Source organism: Gavialis gangeticus, unplaced genomic scaffold (assembly GCF_001723915.1).
Source record: "Gavialis gangeticus isolate Ggan-Ray unplaced genomic scaffold, GavGan_comp1, whole genome shotgun sequence".
NCBI lineage: Eukaryota > Metazoa > Chordata > Crocodylia > Gavialidae > Gavialis > Gavialis gangeticus.
The window spans coordinates 75545818-75560303 of NW_017729034.1; the positions used below are offsets into that span (position 1 = coordinate 75545818).

The following is a 14486-nucleotide window of genomic DNA, read 5'->3' on the forward strand; positions in this document are numbered from 1 at the left end:
GGAGCAGCCGGGCGGGCTCCTGTCCGTCAGTCTACTTTCGAAACAGAACCAGCGCAGAGCAGCTTCCCCGCTGCACCGAGCCAGCCTACACGTTGCAGGCCGCCACAACCACGACTTCAGTGTCCCCCGTGCCCCTCCAGTCTCGCGGGGTGTGTGCAGCTGCACCCCAAAGCAGCACGGCCGCCCACAATGCACATGCGCAACACCCGGTACATAACCGTAGGAAGGTAGAGCAACTAAAGGGACAAAGACGCATGCGCACTAGAGACCGGCTCGCCCACACCTCACGTGCGCAGTAGCATCACCAATCCCCGCGCTCGGGGCTGGGTGGCACATGCATCTTATGAGAACGGAGTAGCAAAGGGGGAGCTGCTGCGCATGCGGTTTGAAGATCCGGAGGTGAAAAATACATCTTTCTATATAGCTCCAAGGACAGGGTAACGCTTTCTTCTTCCGGTTGACTTCCATCTACATCCGGGTGCCGGGAGTGTGGTGGGTGGTGTGATATTACATGGAGGGGGGCGTTTATTTATTGATTTAATTAATTAATAGATTTTCTCGCTGGCTAAGCTTGCCTTGAAGAGACGGTTGCCTGCGTCCCGCGCACGCGCTGTTTCCACCCGGCCGCTGCGTGGGGCGGTCGACCTCAGCGCGTAAGTACCCCCGTGCGCTCTCCTCCGCTCTGGCGAGTTCTGCGCGTGCGCAGAGGTAACCCCCTCCCCGCGGAACCATTGGGGCGTAGGGCGGGACTTCAAACGTGCAATGAGCGCTTGCGGTGGGGGAGGGGAGCCTCGGGCTCCAGTGCTGCCCTTCCCCGCCCTGCTCCTCCGCAGGCCCCTCTTTGAGCTAAGAGGCACTGGGATCTGGGCTCACGATGCCATGTGTACAGCATTTATCGTATTTGTACAATAATTGCAACCCTTACACATTATACAATAGATAATGCTAAAAGTGTTCAAAATGTACAATCATTTTTGAGAGTTGTTGGTTGTAGCCATGTTAGTCACAGGACACAGGCAGACGAGGTCCTTTGGGTAGGTGTGATATGTTATTAAGCCAACTAAATAGTTGGGGGGAAAAATGTTCTTTGCAAGCTTTTGGGCATGAACGCCCTCCTTCAGCCCAAAGAAGGGTTTTTGTGCCGGAAAGCTTGCAAAGAACAGTTGGGTTTTTTTTCCAATTATTTAGTTAGCCTGATAACAGATGTAATGTCTACCCAAAGAACTTTGTCTGCTAATATTTTTTGAGGCATTTAATTGATGCAGCAAATGCAAAGGGAGTCTTAACTGGCTTCTAGGTTTGCTGTCAGTACTTTTTTATGACTGCTTGCCTCAAAATAAAGAAATGCCTCAACTTTGCCCCAGCTCCCACTCACTGGAGTCTTACAATGAGCAATATAAAGTAAGATGACTTATTTGCATACTTATTTGCATACCTTTTTTTTCAGTGTACAACAGTTTTTCAGCACATATGATAATTTGAGCTTCCAATATAATGATTTCATGTATAAAGCCTGGCAATGCTGGTCCAGAGCTGGCCATGGTAACACTTGGCTGATTCCTGAAGAAAAGCCCTGGGGACTGAGTGAGGCCATAGGAAGCAGATATCCTTCCCCCTTGTGCACCTGTAAGGCCTGAGGCTGACTGCAAACCTTGCAGGCTGGCCCCTGGGAGACATCGCATCTATGGCACAGTTGCTGGGATGATGGTGCCACAGATGGGTAACATGCCACAGCATCTGCTAGGAACCGGCAAACCAGCCACAAAGCGTGCCACACATCACGCTTTGGCTAGTTTACAGGGTGTTAGAAATGGGACATAGGGCATGTCCCTGATGCAGGGTGCCCCATCCCAGTGCTAGCAATCAGCTGATTCTCAGCCTCAGGACTTGGGGGACCTGGAACCTGGCTGGGGGCTGTGCAATCCTAATACTGACAATGGGGTGCTGGGCACATGGGTTGCAAGGGAGATCCCTCTCCTACCCTGCTAATGGGACCTTACAATCCATGTGCCTGGCATCTTAAGGAAACCTAACACATTTGCTGCACAGGAATTGCAGGGCAAGGCAGCTATAGTGTTGGTCCCCAAAGCCCCAGGGGATCAGATCCCATGAGACATAATTTTAACATCTGTCAGGGGCCACTGAAGCAAATTGCTACAGATGCCATCAGTATGGAGGCAAGTATTCTGCTTGGAGGCTGTGAGTCCCACCATAATGCATCCAGCTGCCTGACTCGTGATGGGCTCTTGCTCCTTGGGACATCTTTGTTCCCCGTGATCCTTCAAATTGGAAGGGGTCATTGCATGCTTGGAGTGCGAGGCCTCAGCCCACAATATTGTACCTTTTGTACTGGAATCTGTAGCTTGTGACAGTCATGAAAGGGGTGATGACTGGAGTCTTTCCTTGCATCATCTTTAGGATGAGAGGAAAGAGCACATGTGGCTACTATTGTGAAATATGGTAATTGGACTTCTCTGTCTGTCTCATTCATCACTACACTTGATGCTCTAGGAAGAAGAGAAAATAGGCCTCCTTTTAATAATTGTTAGAGAAATTAATACAAATACATACTCCTGCTGTATACAACTTTTGTAAATTTAGGCCAACTGTACCCTTCAGTCTAACTTGCAACAATTCAGTAAAACTTGGAATTAAATGGTATGAATCAGTCTTAATAGGTTTTGGAGGGAGGGGGGAAGATAAGAGGACTTCAGTTTAAATTCTGTTGTTTGACCAGGCCATGTGAGGCTAATGCTTGAATTTTGCAAATGCATAATGGCTGCTTACAGGCGTTAAAAACAAACAAATCACACTTTACCAGAAGAATCAGTGCGTTAGTTCAACCTGTCTCCTCAGCGTCTGTATAGATCCAGCACTTCAGCAGGGCTTTTTGGTGCTTGTATCTAAAGCTGATTCATCTTTAAAAGTGTGGAAAAAGGCCCACCAAAGCACCTGATCTATATGGATGGGTGAGCTAGGTCCAACTAATGCAGTGCCTTTTTTGAGCATACGCTGGGCTTGGCGCAGAAGCATACAGAGTATAAAGTGTGGGTTTGTTTTGTTTTGTTTTTTACATCTGGGAGCACCAAAATGTTTAGCTTTAACAAGTCAGGAGAGTTTCTATGGTTAATGAAGCAATTCCTGTTTAAAATGAAGCGTCTTCATGAGTATTATACATATGATCCATGGGGTTTTTGAAGGGGCTGTGAATTCAGAGTCAGGGTGAGCATGGGTAGAGCCTGCTGCCAAAACCTGGGGTATACAGCCCCTTTGGGGGAGTGTGTTGACAGCAGAGAGGATGGCTGATGTCTGTGTTAACTGCTGCTGCTGCTTACCCTGCTATGGTTGTCATTTGCCCCACTGCCTTGTGATCCAGCTCACAAGGATCTCTCCACAGGACCAAGTGAGTTTACCCTACTGGCCTATGTAAGTATATGCAGGATGAAAGTTTTACTTGAAAAAAATGTACTTGTATTATGTTATATGTTTCTAAAGCAATGGTTTCCTTTAATAAAAAACAAGAAATTAATTTTCCCTAAAAGTTTTAATTTTAGGCTACTAGATGCTTGTTCACAGCCAGCCCTCTTTCATTGATTAGGGAGAAGAAGTAACAATTTTGACCAACGGCTGCTTCAGGAATGGTGTCTGCTGGTCATCTACCGCCTCTGCCAACTATTGGAGAGATTATTAAACTCTTTTGCCTTCGGGCAAAAAAGCAGCTCTCTCAGAATTTTCTGCTGAATTTGAAATTAACAGGTGGGGAATTTTCTCTTGCGTCTGTTAAATGTTTAGTCCTAAACTGACCTACAGTTGTCATCACGGAGCAGTCTTTGCCTGTGTTATGTTTGTATGGGGACACTTAACCTCTCTCCCAACAGTGCCCTGGTAAATATTTTAAGAACTTGTTAAAAATATTTTTTAAACAAGGTAATGGACTTGTAAATTCTTTGTATGCAGAATAACTGCTCTAATTTTGGGTGGAAAGGGGAAGAAATTGTGTATCCATACATAATGAACAAATTGAATTCAGCTCAGAGTTAAGTGTGGAACTGTGACCAGACCCTGCATGATACTAGCTGTACTTGGGGCTGGACTCCAGACCAGCCCAACTATTATAACCTTGCCTGCTCCAGCCTAACTGCATGTTAGTGGATTTATGCATCTGTATATGTAGAATTATGTTTCACCTTGTTCAAGTCCTGAAAATGCATTAATACATTGATTTTTTGTAACACATTGTGATTTTTACCCTGAAGAATGAATCGCAAAAAGCAGCAAGTGGTAGAACAGTTTTTATAGAAGTTGAACAGGGTGGAGTAGAGGAGGAAAGTCTGTGTACCTGAAAGGAGGAACATAATCTTGCTTTAAAATTATCATAAAGTATAGAGGGAAGCAAGTAATTGGATAACTTACTATTAAGGCAAACACAGGTGTTCATATGAAGGTGATTTTTTTTTTTTTCATACAGGGGAGACAGTACTGTGTTTTTATTTACAGTTTACCTGACAGCATAGTTTTAATAGGAAGACTGTCTATACCAGTTTGTTGTGAATGTCGTGGTGTTCTGAGCCCCTTTATTACCCTGGTTAAATTGTACTGTTTCCTGCTTCATATCAGTCTTGGGTCAGGTGGCTGTGGTTGCTGGTTCCAGTTTGTATGTATGCCTCCCCACTCCCCCTGCAGAAGTAGTGATAATTTTCTACACAGTTGAATAAAGCAGGTGTGAGAATGTTAAGGACTTGTTTACATCTGAAAATAGAGCATTTTAAGGGAGGGTGTGAATTAAAAATGAAGTAGCTCTTTAAATAACTTTATTTGGAATAAGAATGTCAATGTATATTGTTAATCAGGAACCGCTGCATTGGTAAACAAGCCCTAAAAATCTGATGGTTTTTTATCATCTGCATAATCTCCCTCCTCCTTGCTGTGTCTGTTTCCTCATGACTTCTCCATTTAGTGAGTTAACTGTAACCTTGTTAACCCTGCAAGTCCTCTTATAGCATCTAATGAAGTAAACTCTTGTTTACAAAGGTTTTTGCCTGTCTGAATTAGTCTGACTCCTGTTCCTAGTGGCCACCAGTCCCTTCTGCCCTAACTCTTCCAGGCCTCTGTTGTCCCTTCTCCTGAGGTTAGAGCTTTCTGGATATCTACTCGCATCTCAGTCCTTTTCCCTTAAGTTTTTTGTTGGAACTGGCTCAGTTTAATGAAGTTTGGCACGTTCTGGAATAGTGCCATAGCAAATGCATACTAAAAAATAAGACAGTATTATTTGATTATAAAGGAAAATTTTCTCTTAACATTTTAAAACTGACTCTGCAACTAACAATGTATGGTAAGGACTTACTGTAGAAGTTCTGTGTTTATTTGATAATCCTAAAGTGAAATTGAATTCTGTGAAATCTAGCAGTTTCCATACATGGCAATAATCTGCTCATTTAATAACCAAGATGTTTGTTTTATTGTTTGTTTATATTCTGAAATAATTGTTTATTGTTAAAGATGCAGCTGTCTCTATCTTGGTGTGCTGGATGCCTTTTAAAAATGCTTTTTATGTGTTTGTTTGTTTGTTTATTTGTTGTTGTTTGGGTTTTTTTTGTGACTGACAGATAAGATAGTGAGACAGGCTGGCAATTTGAAAGATGCCCATGTGTGTGAGGTGGGCCCTGGGCCAGGTGGGATTACGAGATCCATTCTTAACGCCGATGTTGCACAGCTCTTGTTGGTGGAAAAAGATACTCGCTTTATTCCAGGACTACAGGTATCAAACACAGAATAATGTGTATGGAATTAACGTATGTGAAAAACATTTAATAGGCTAAAACACTTCTAAGTAGTTAAGTGTTCTTTTTGCTCTTACATAGTTGAAGAAATCATCCACATCTATAAAACTGTTTGTAATTCGGCAATTTACATCACACATACTTTTTCCTATTGTTCTCTTATCTGACTTAGGTTTGCTGCCAGGCTGGAGCACATTCATTTATCTGATTGTTTGATTGGATGTACTACCTATTAATTGTAATACTGACTTATACAAATATCCTTTTAAGAATTTGAGATTTAAAAGCTACTTCATGCGTCATATCAGATGGTATCCTTTGCCTCTAATTGGCATTGTAATGACATTTCTGTACATCTAATCATTTTGCAAAGATCAGAACACAGAGTTTGATGCTGCAGCTTTATTCAGATAAGAGTAGCTAGATCTAAGATCCATCCTGTATTAGCAAAAAAAAAAAAGGTCCAGGATATTCAAGTACTGTTACAATTGCATGCACAAGGACTGTTGAATCTAAGCATTTTCCATGGACATCTGTAAATTTATTTGTCTCACTGACACAATGCAACATTATTTAAACCAAATAAGAAAGTGCAAGGTGTAGCTGTATGCATCTTGTTAAATTTACTGGGCATGGATAATTAATCCAGATTAATACACAAATTAATCCACATGAATCCACTGTCCTATACCCAAAAAATAATTTGTGGGCACCAACTGGTAGATTCCAGTCAATCAGGGAACCTCTTGCAGCCGATCTGAGCCTGGGGGGCACTGAGCATGTGCTCTCCCAATCTGTGCATGGCAGAAGTGATTGCTGTTGAGCTGGATTTTTCGCCCCAGGCCCCACTGCAGGTGGCCTGGGAGCGGCTCGATGCCAAGTGTGTCCTGCTGCTGGGCTGAGCCTTGTCCCCTGCATGCCTAGTGATGGATGCATGTTGGTGTCGGAACGCTCCTGGGCCAGCTGCAGCAGGGCTTGGTTTGCAAAGCACAGGCCTCAACGGCAGCTGCCTCCACTGCACACAGATGAAGGGGGCATGTGTCCCCCCCCACTAATGCAGGCCAGCACGGGCAGCTGCAGCAGCAGTGACGGAGTGGGGCAGGGGCAGGCCCTGCACAGCCAAGGCAAGATGCGGGAAGGAACTGCAAGTAGCTCATCTGGAGGGGGGCGATGGGAAGGGGAGGCATGCAGCCTGGGGGAGCTTGGCAGGTGCATATTTCCAGATCTGCAGGTGAGGTGGGCTGGTGCCAGGGCAGCGCTGGGTTCTTCCCAGTGTGGGTGTTAGGCCATGCTGTGTTTGGGCCGGGCAGCAGCACTGAGAGCAGGACTATGGGGCTGCAGCCACCCAAAAAACTTGCCGTAGCTCCCCTTCCTCCCTCCCAGTGCAGCTGCCGCCTGCCCCAAGTGCAGCACGGCCCAAGCCCCACTGGGAAGATCCCAGCACAGCCTGGCCCAAGCCCCACGCCCCACAGAGAAGATCCCAGCACAGCCTTCCCTCCCCCCCCCCGAGGGCCTGTGGGGAGGGGGGGCTGCTGCTGCAGGCTAGGGCTGGAAGGCTGCAGGGAAGGAGGGAGCAGGGCACAGTCAGGAAAAGGGGCTGGGGGAAGTGGGGGGACAAGCAGAGGTCTGGTGGGCAAGCGCCACTACCCAGCCCAGCCAGGGCCCCACTCTCCCCAGCCCCTGCTCCTGCCTGTGCCCCACTCTCTCCCTCACTGCTGAAGCCTCAGTCTGCCCTGTCCCCCCTACAGCCCTTTCCTCTCTCCCCTGCCTCTTCCCCACAGACTTACCTGCTGGGGGGACATACCCCCAAATGATTTTTTTTCTCAGTCTTCTCCCCGCTTCCCTCCCCACACTGACCGGGGGGGTGGGAGGACACATAGCAGGTGGTGGCACACAGTAGCTTTTGGGTTGTTTTTTAATTCAAAAAGTGATTTGCCCAAAAAGTTTGGAGACCACTGGTATAAGAAGATTCATATGTAGCATTAAGGCTTTATTTCTTCCATTCCTGTTAGCCTTTATTTTTAATTTTAACAATAATGATCCCACTTTACATTTATAAGAATTGTGTATTTTTATGTCCATGGAAACTTTAGCATACATTCATTTTTAGTAATTTACAAAATACATTTTTTGATCTCAAGTTCAAAGAAAATTCTAAGTACAGCTTGAAGGCATGCATTTAACATTTTCAGGTGTGTTATTCAGTTTGTAATCTATAATTCAGGTCTAGACTGACTTGGGCTGTTTGCAGGTGGGAGCAGAAACCAAAATACACTTTACCAGAAGCAGCGGTGCTCTAGTTGGACCTGGGTCTGAAGCATCTGTAAAGATCAGGCACTTCAGAGGGGCTTTTTGGCACCTTTAGCTAAAGCTGATTCAATTGGCTATTAGAAAAAAGCACCAAAAAAAAGCCCCACTAAAGTACCTGATCTTTACAGAAGTCAGGCATGCTGGGTCCAACTAAAGCAATGCCTCTTCTGGGCATGCAGAGGGCTGGACTTGGGAACACACTGAGTTTAAAGTAAGTTAAATGCCGTTTTGAGGGTTTTCTACACACAAGCAGCCTTTAAGAGATGCTGAGATGTGCAAATAGGTGGTCTCCTTAAGCAGGGTACTCGGATGATTTAGGAGGTTAAACTTGCCTCTTCCATGGAATTTGACCTTAGTCACAAAGTAATCCAATCTAACAGCATATGGATTTTTGAACAAGTTTTCTTCAGACTTGGTTCTCTCTCTTTTAGGATTTCATGGAACCAAGTTTTAGTTCTCTGTGTTCAGAGAATTCTTTCACCTCTCTTAAAGATTAGATTTAACAAGTTACATCTCCCACAGTGAGTCAACAGCAACTTTTACTCTCCATTTAAGGACCTTTGGCATCTGTCTGCAGGCCTTTTGTCTGCTAATCTGTAGGACATCATTGTGACCGCAAAAATGCACAGTTAAATGTGTATGTAGTAGGACTGAGCTGCAAGATGGCCATGATACCTGCTGGTGGCCTCACAATTCCAGTCCTGCTTTGGCTTACCAGGTACCTTCCCATTTTTGTCCCCCTTCCTGCTGTGCCTTGCTGATAATTGAGTGGGGAAAAAGGGAGGCTTCCCACAGGGTCTCAGAGTGAGCCTGTGTCTGCTACCCATTTATGGGTTCCTCCCAAACGCTGCTTATCCCTGTCCTTCCACTTTGCTCCAGACTAATGCCAAGCCACCCCAGGCTTCTGCACCCTTGTTAGGGCCTTGGCCATCCCAGCTTTCACCTTTCTGCTCTAATTGGCCGCTTTTGCCTAGGTCCACTGCACTGCACATGGCTTCTGGACTCTAGCCCTAGTCTTGCCCACTCAGGCTCTAGTTTCACCTGTCTTGGGCTTTGGGCCCTTGCCCCTGTTTCTCACCCTCTTGGGTTATGGCCTTAACCCTCCCAGCTTCAGGCCCCCTCTACCACTTTCCCAGGCTTAGGCTTTTAATGCTTTTCAGTTGCTGCCTGTCATTGCCTTGAGCCTGGCTCGTGGCAGGGCTCAAAACCCCACATATCCTTCGAGCACCTTGTGAGCTCCCCCTCCCCTGTTAGTCACTTCTAGTCCACTGGTCTAAATCATAACAAAAGATAAAGCACACTGGCTGAAACAAAACTCTAAGCCTGCTGGCTGTATAACAAACCATTCTCATCCCAGGTCCGGCCTCCCTACAGGCTCTTGGCTCTTTGCTTATAGTTCCCAGGGCAGCTCAAATAAGTCAACTGCAGAGCTCTTCTTGCTGCCTGCAGAGCCAAACTGCTTGCCTGTTCTCAGGCACTGGCTTTGTGCTTCCTAAGTCCTGCCCCTTCCTGTCAGGGAGCTTTCCACTCAGGGGTTTCCATTCAGGACTTGTTGACCAGTCTGCTTTCTCTGTTGTGGCTTAGCCCAGATGCCTACAGCTCTGTGCTTCTGAGCTGCCTATATGCCTGCCCTGTTGCAGCTTACTGCTCTGCAACTGTCTCCTGGGAGAGTTATTCCCCCAGGGGTAGCTGCTACCTGTGTGGCTACAGGTCAGCCTATTTGGTGGTTGGCTTACTTGCAGTGAGCCTTAGTTCTTGCTGCTAGCTCTCCCAGAGCAAGCTCAGCCTGCTACAGTCTTCTGTTAAAGTAACAGGACCCCTCTGGATCCCTGTTACAGTGTAATAGCATTTGTGCATAATCACAGCCTAATGCTGTATAGCAGGGATGTCAAACATGGCCCACAGGCTGCATTCAGCCTGTGGAACTATAAGATCTGGCCCACCAGTAGTTCAGCAGGGTGCTGGAAGTTGGGAGGAGGGTGGTCTTCTGCAGAATTTGCAGTCCTTGGGGTCTGGCGGACATTGGTGGCAGGCCGCCAGTCTGTGGTGCCTTCTGAACGTGGCCCCACTGCAGTTGCTGCCGGCCTCATGGATCCACTCGGGAGGGGTCCCTGTGGTCCAGATCTGACCCATTGCCCAGGGAGATCTTGACAACCTGATCAGGTCTGTTTAATCTTTCCATCATGATGATAGGTTTGCCCATATTATTTACGATTTTAAGAATTACCATTGGAAATAAATGGAGAAAACACTGGTTTTATTTAATCAAAATATTTTTAAAACTTGGAGGACACTTGACTTGGATAGCCAAAAAAAGCACCAACACAGATTCCTGATCCTGAAAGTGATGCATTTACATAATTCTGATAATATACTTTAGACATACTGATTTCTATTTTTCATTCTAGCAAACAAGTCATTGTTTTTCATTAGCAAGCCCTTCACAACAGAAATCAATATGCCCCTATCCAAGCTATTCACTGTGTTGCCATTCAAAAGCAGAATATTAATAAGCAAACAGTATATTGCATATATTAGTATTAATTTTAGTTTTGCGTACTATTTCCCCAATAATACGATGAATTATAGATTACATTCTTCTTTGATAATATGGGTCATAACATCTATTTTTCTCTAGCTTTCCATTAAAAGGTCTCAGTCTCAATCTAGAATAGATGGACATAAAAGGATTGGAATTTGAATAATGGAAAATGTCAGCTATTAAAATAACAATTGGGGACTGTTATTTAAATGAGCTTTTTATGTATGTGTAAAATTACTGACATTTAAAGCACTCTGCATTTTTACTAAATTCTTTTTAGGCTGTGTCTGTGATTTCTGCATCATAAAACTGAAGCTGGGTTCTGGCAACATTGCAAACCTGAAAGACAACAATAGAGGATAAGAGCAAAAATTGTCCTCAAATCGAATGCGAACATGCAAATACCATTGATGTTGGTAGACTATATGGATATACGAGAGTAAAATTTGACCCTACATATTAAAAAGGCTTATCTCTGATTTTGCAGTACACTCTAGTGAGTTAGATGTTTATACAGGTCAGAGAAAATACTCACCTTTATGTGCTGCAGGCATTTCTGCTGCTGCACTGGTGTCAGCACAGCTACTGACATTGCTGTGTATGTGGCTGCTATCTAGGGTGTTCAAGCACCCAGTTACGCTTCTGGATTTGAGGATAAAAATGTTAGTTCAGGTTCATGCCTGGTTTAACTCCACTAAGGCTAGGGGAGAGTATCATCAATATGTTTAGAAAGTTGCCAAAATTTGTAGGTACTAACTAAATGAATTCTTCTTGCTTACCAACAAATAGATGCTGTCTGAAGCAGCTCCAGGAAAAGTGCGCATTGTTCATGGGGACATTTTGACTTACAGGATGGACAGAGCTTTTCCAGAACACCTTCGAAAAATGTGGGAAGATGGTTGGTATTTGTTCATGGCATACTAGTTGCATTTGTAAGTTGCTTTGAAATGTGATTGTTTGACAAGATATTTGGAGTTTTACCATATCATACCTGGTCATGGTTTTCATTTCCTCTTGCTCTATGTGATCCTTCAGAATGATTTCTCCTGAATGATAAACCTAGGTAAAATGGCTCACTTTACATCTCCTGTATAACAAAAAAAAAGGAAAAGAAAACAACAAAAAAGAGAAAATCAATACAGAGGCATGTTAAGGTAAAGATGCAGAAGTTTAAATTCTTTTAAAGCACTCACTTGAGTTAAAATTGTTGGACTTTAAAGTTGCCTTAGGTCCATGATCCTCAACCAGGGTTTCTCCGTACCCTGTGGGTGTTTTGAGATCCTTTTAAGGGTGCTGTGAGTTACCACAAAATGTTAGCAATGTTCAGTATGCAAACAGTATCCACAAGAAAAACCCAAAGACTTTAAATAGGAATTTATAGTGCCAGAAATATTCTGACCTGTTGTGGTCTTTCGCATTTCTTTGCAACAAAAGAATTGCTGTATTTTTCTGTAGTAAAAAAAAAAAAAAAAAAGAGCTGACATTTTCCAATGACTGCCTTGACTCTAAAAAGGTTGAGGACTGCTGTCTTAGGTTATCCATATTGTGTTTAAAAAAACAAGAAAACTTTGCACCTTCACCACTCCTGCAGAGCACAGAGATAAAGCAAATAGTAATTTTTATCCTTCCTTTTGTGCAGTAAAACTCTGCTAATTAAATTCTGCTCCTCCCTTTCCTCCCCAAAGATTCCTGGTGAGTTCTGTTTTGAAACTTGTAGAATTCTTGTACTTGAAATGTCTTACAAAATTCATTTCTTACTTCTGTAGCTTCAACCATGTTTTGTGAAAGTATAAGGTCCAATCATAACTTCTTACCAGATCTTGTGGTTTCTTAGGGCCAGATCTCACCTTTTTTCTTCTAGGATCATCTGATAGTACTCAGTAAACTTGGAGATAAGCTTACAAATTTCTTTTTCAAAAGCTAAATTCTTAGTTAAAGATGGAGCCTCAGTTAAAAGGAGGGAGCTTCCTTTTAATCATTCCAGCCCCAGGCACTGTCCAACTGGGCAGCAGCCCCAGCTCTGCCCAACTCCCTCCCTCCCTCCCTTTGGGGGCCTCAGTCACCCCTCCCCCAGCTTACCTGCAGGAGCCACTTTCCAGGCTGCCTGGGGCCATGTGCATGTACATGCACATTAGGGCTGTGTGAAATTTCATGGGGTATTTCATTCTGAAGCTGTTTCAACACGTTTCAAACTTGAGGCAGTGAAATTAACACAAAACAAAAGGATGTGAAACAGCTTCAAAATGAAACGAGGGCACTCAAAACATTTCAACTTTCAAAGCTGGGCTTACTTGGCTTCAGTGCCAGTCCCAGGCAGTAGCCTCCTCTCATCCAGCACACAGATACATGGGGCTCACACCCCCGGGAGGAGTCCGGCTCAGGCCAGCAGCCTTCCCGAGGGGTATGAGCCCCTGGGTCTGTGCCCAGCTCCAGATCTGTTTGGTAGAGCCCCAGTACACATGGCACCCCCTGCTTTACTGCCCTCCTCCTGCTCTCTGCCAGCCTGCAGGGAGCTTGTTGGAAAACTGCAAAATCTGAGGGTTTTTCTAGTAAAATGAGAAATCCACATTTGCCTCCAGTAAAAAGTAAAATCCATGGTTTATTCCTTTTTTCTTTGGGAAACAGAAAACCCAGATCCCTGCTTATAGATGTGTAATCTACCTTGTTTTTGTCATTTACTCTTTATGCTATATAAACGGGCTACCTAGATGCATATTTTTTTGAATATCTGCATATTTTTCACTTCTAACATTTATAGAATACCAAGCCCTTGGTTTAGTTTGCTGGATACCTGTGGCATGTGTGGAGGTACAGATACTCTTCACAAGCTTGCAGTGCCTGTTAATGCTGCTTAAGATTTATGTGGAGCCTCTCAGAATTTGAACCTGCCTTCATATTATTACTATTTTATTCTGAACTCCCCCACCACCAATACCAGCATATAGGAAACAATGGAACATTTTTCTGACCATTAATTAAAATATGGGGGAAATCCTTTGAATTTAAGGACCCTCAAAATTTTGTTGCCAGTGACAAAACACCTATTTTCTGATTAACTTGGACTTTTCTTGGCCAGCTTTTAGATCTGTTCTTTTACAGCATCAGAAGCAAGTTTTAACCATGTGAGCACACTGTGTCCATAGAGCAAGGCTGAGTGGAACAGGCCCTTTCTGGGAACATTAATGCAACCCATCATAATAATGGGTATTGATCTGAGAATCAAAAGGTCCCGAAGACGCAACTCCACAACTGACGTTGATAGAGATTTCTGGCTGGTTTGAAAATATAATCAGTAAATTGGCTCTGCAGGAGATTCTCTGATCTGACTGACCTCTGCAACTATTATGAAAGCTCTTTGAGCTTTGATACAGTATAACCTCATAAAACCAGATAGCAAAAATCTGGTATTATAAAAAAATCTGGCACTTCCCCCACTGCAACTCTGGGACTGGTCACCACGCCATCTGCCCTCCCAGATCCAAAGGGGGAAGTTTGCATGTGGCGGCTGCCGCTGCCATTCACCACCCTATGCCACCACTTTGGGATTGGCCACCGCTGCCTCCCACCCAAGTATTCTGCAAAAGAGATTGCAGATGTAAGATTTAATTAAGTGCTTGAGCCAGTATCTTAGTTCATTCAGAATATGGAAAATGATAGCTCTACATTGTTTGCCGTGAATGAATTGCTGAATACTAAGAAACATTTCTGAGAATATTAAACAGTCCACTTAAAAAGGCCTAAGAGAAAAAGATTAATAGAATAATAGCACAGAAAAAAAATTAAGTGATTGCTCCTCCATGTAATGCTGCTTGCCTTTGAGTCAGATTTTTCAATGCCAAGACCTTTTGATGATG

General features: G+C 44.1%; 1 protein-coding gene across 2 annotated transcripts in view; it reads left to right on the forward strand.

Annotated features, from left to right (window-relative positions):
* Positions 1-499: 499 nt before the first annotated feature.
* TFB1M (transcription factor B1, mitochondrial) overlaps positions 500-14486 on the forward strand; it is a 56539-nt gene continuing 42552 nt past the window's right edge. Inside the window, exons 1-4 of one of the 2 annotated variants that reach the window (XM_019527368.1) lie at positions 500-708; positions 3599-3756; positions 5607-5758; positions 11422-11530. In XM_019527368.1, the coding sequence (XP_019382913.1) occupies positions 3639-3756; positions 5607-5758; positions 11422-11530 (379 nt within the window). In that variant the 5' untranslated portion in view covers positions 500-708; positions 3599-3638. The remainder of the gene's footprint in view (positions 709-3598; positions 3757-5606; positions 5759-11421; positions 11531-14486) is intronic. The other variant, XM_019527369.1, reaches the window with a different exon arrangement.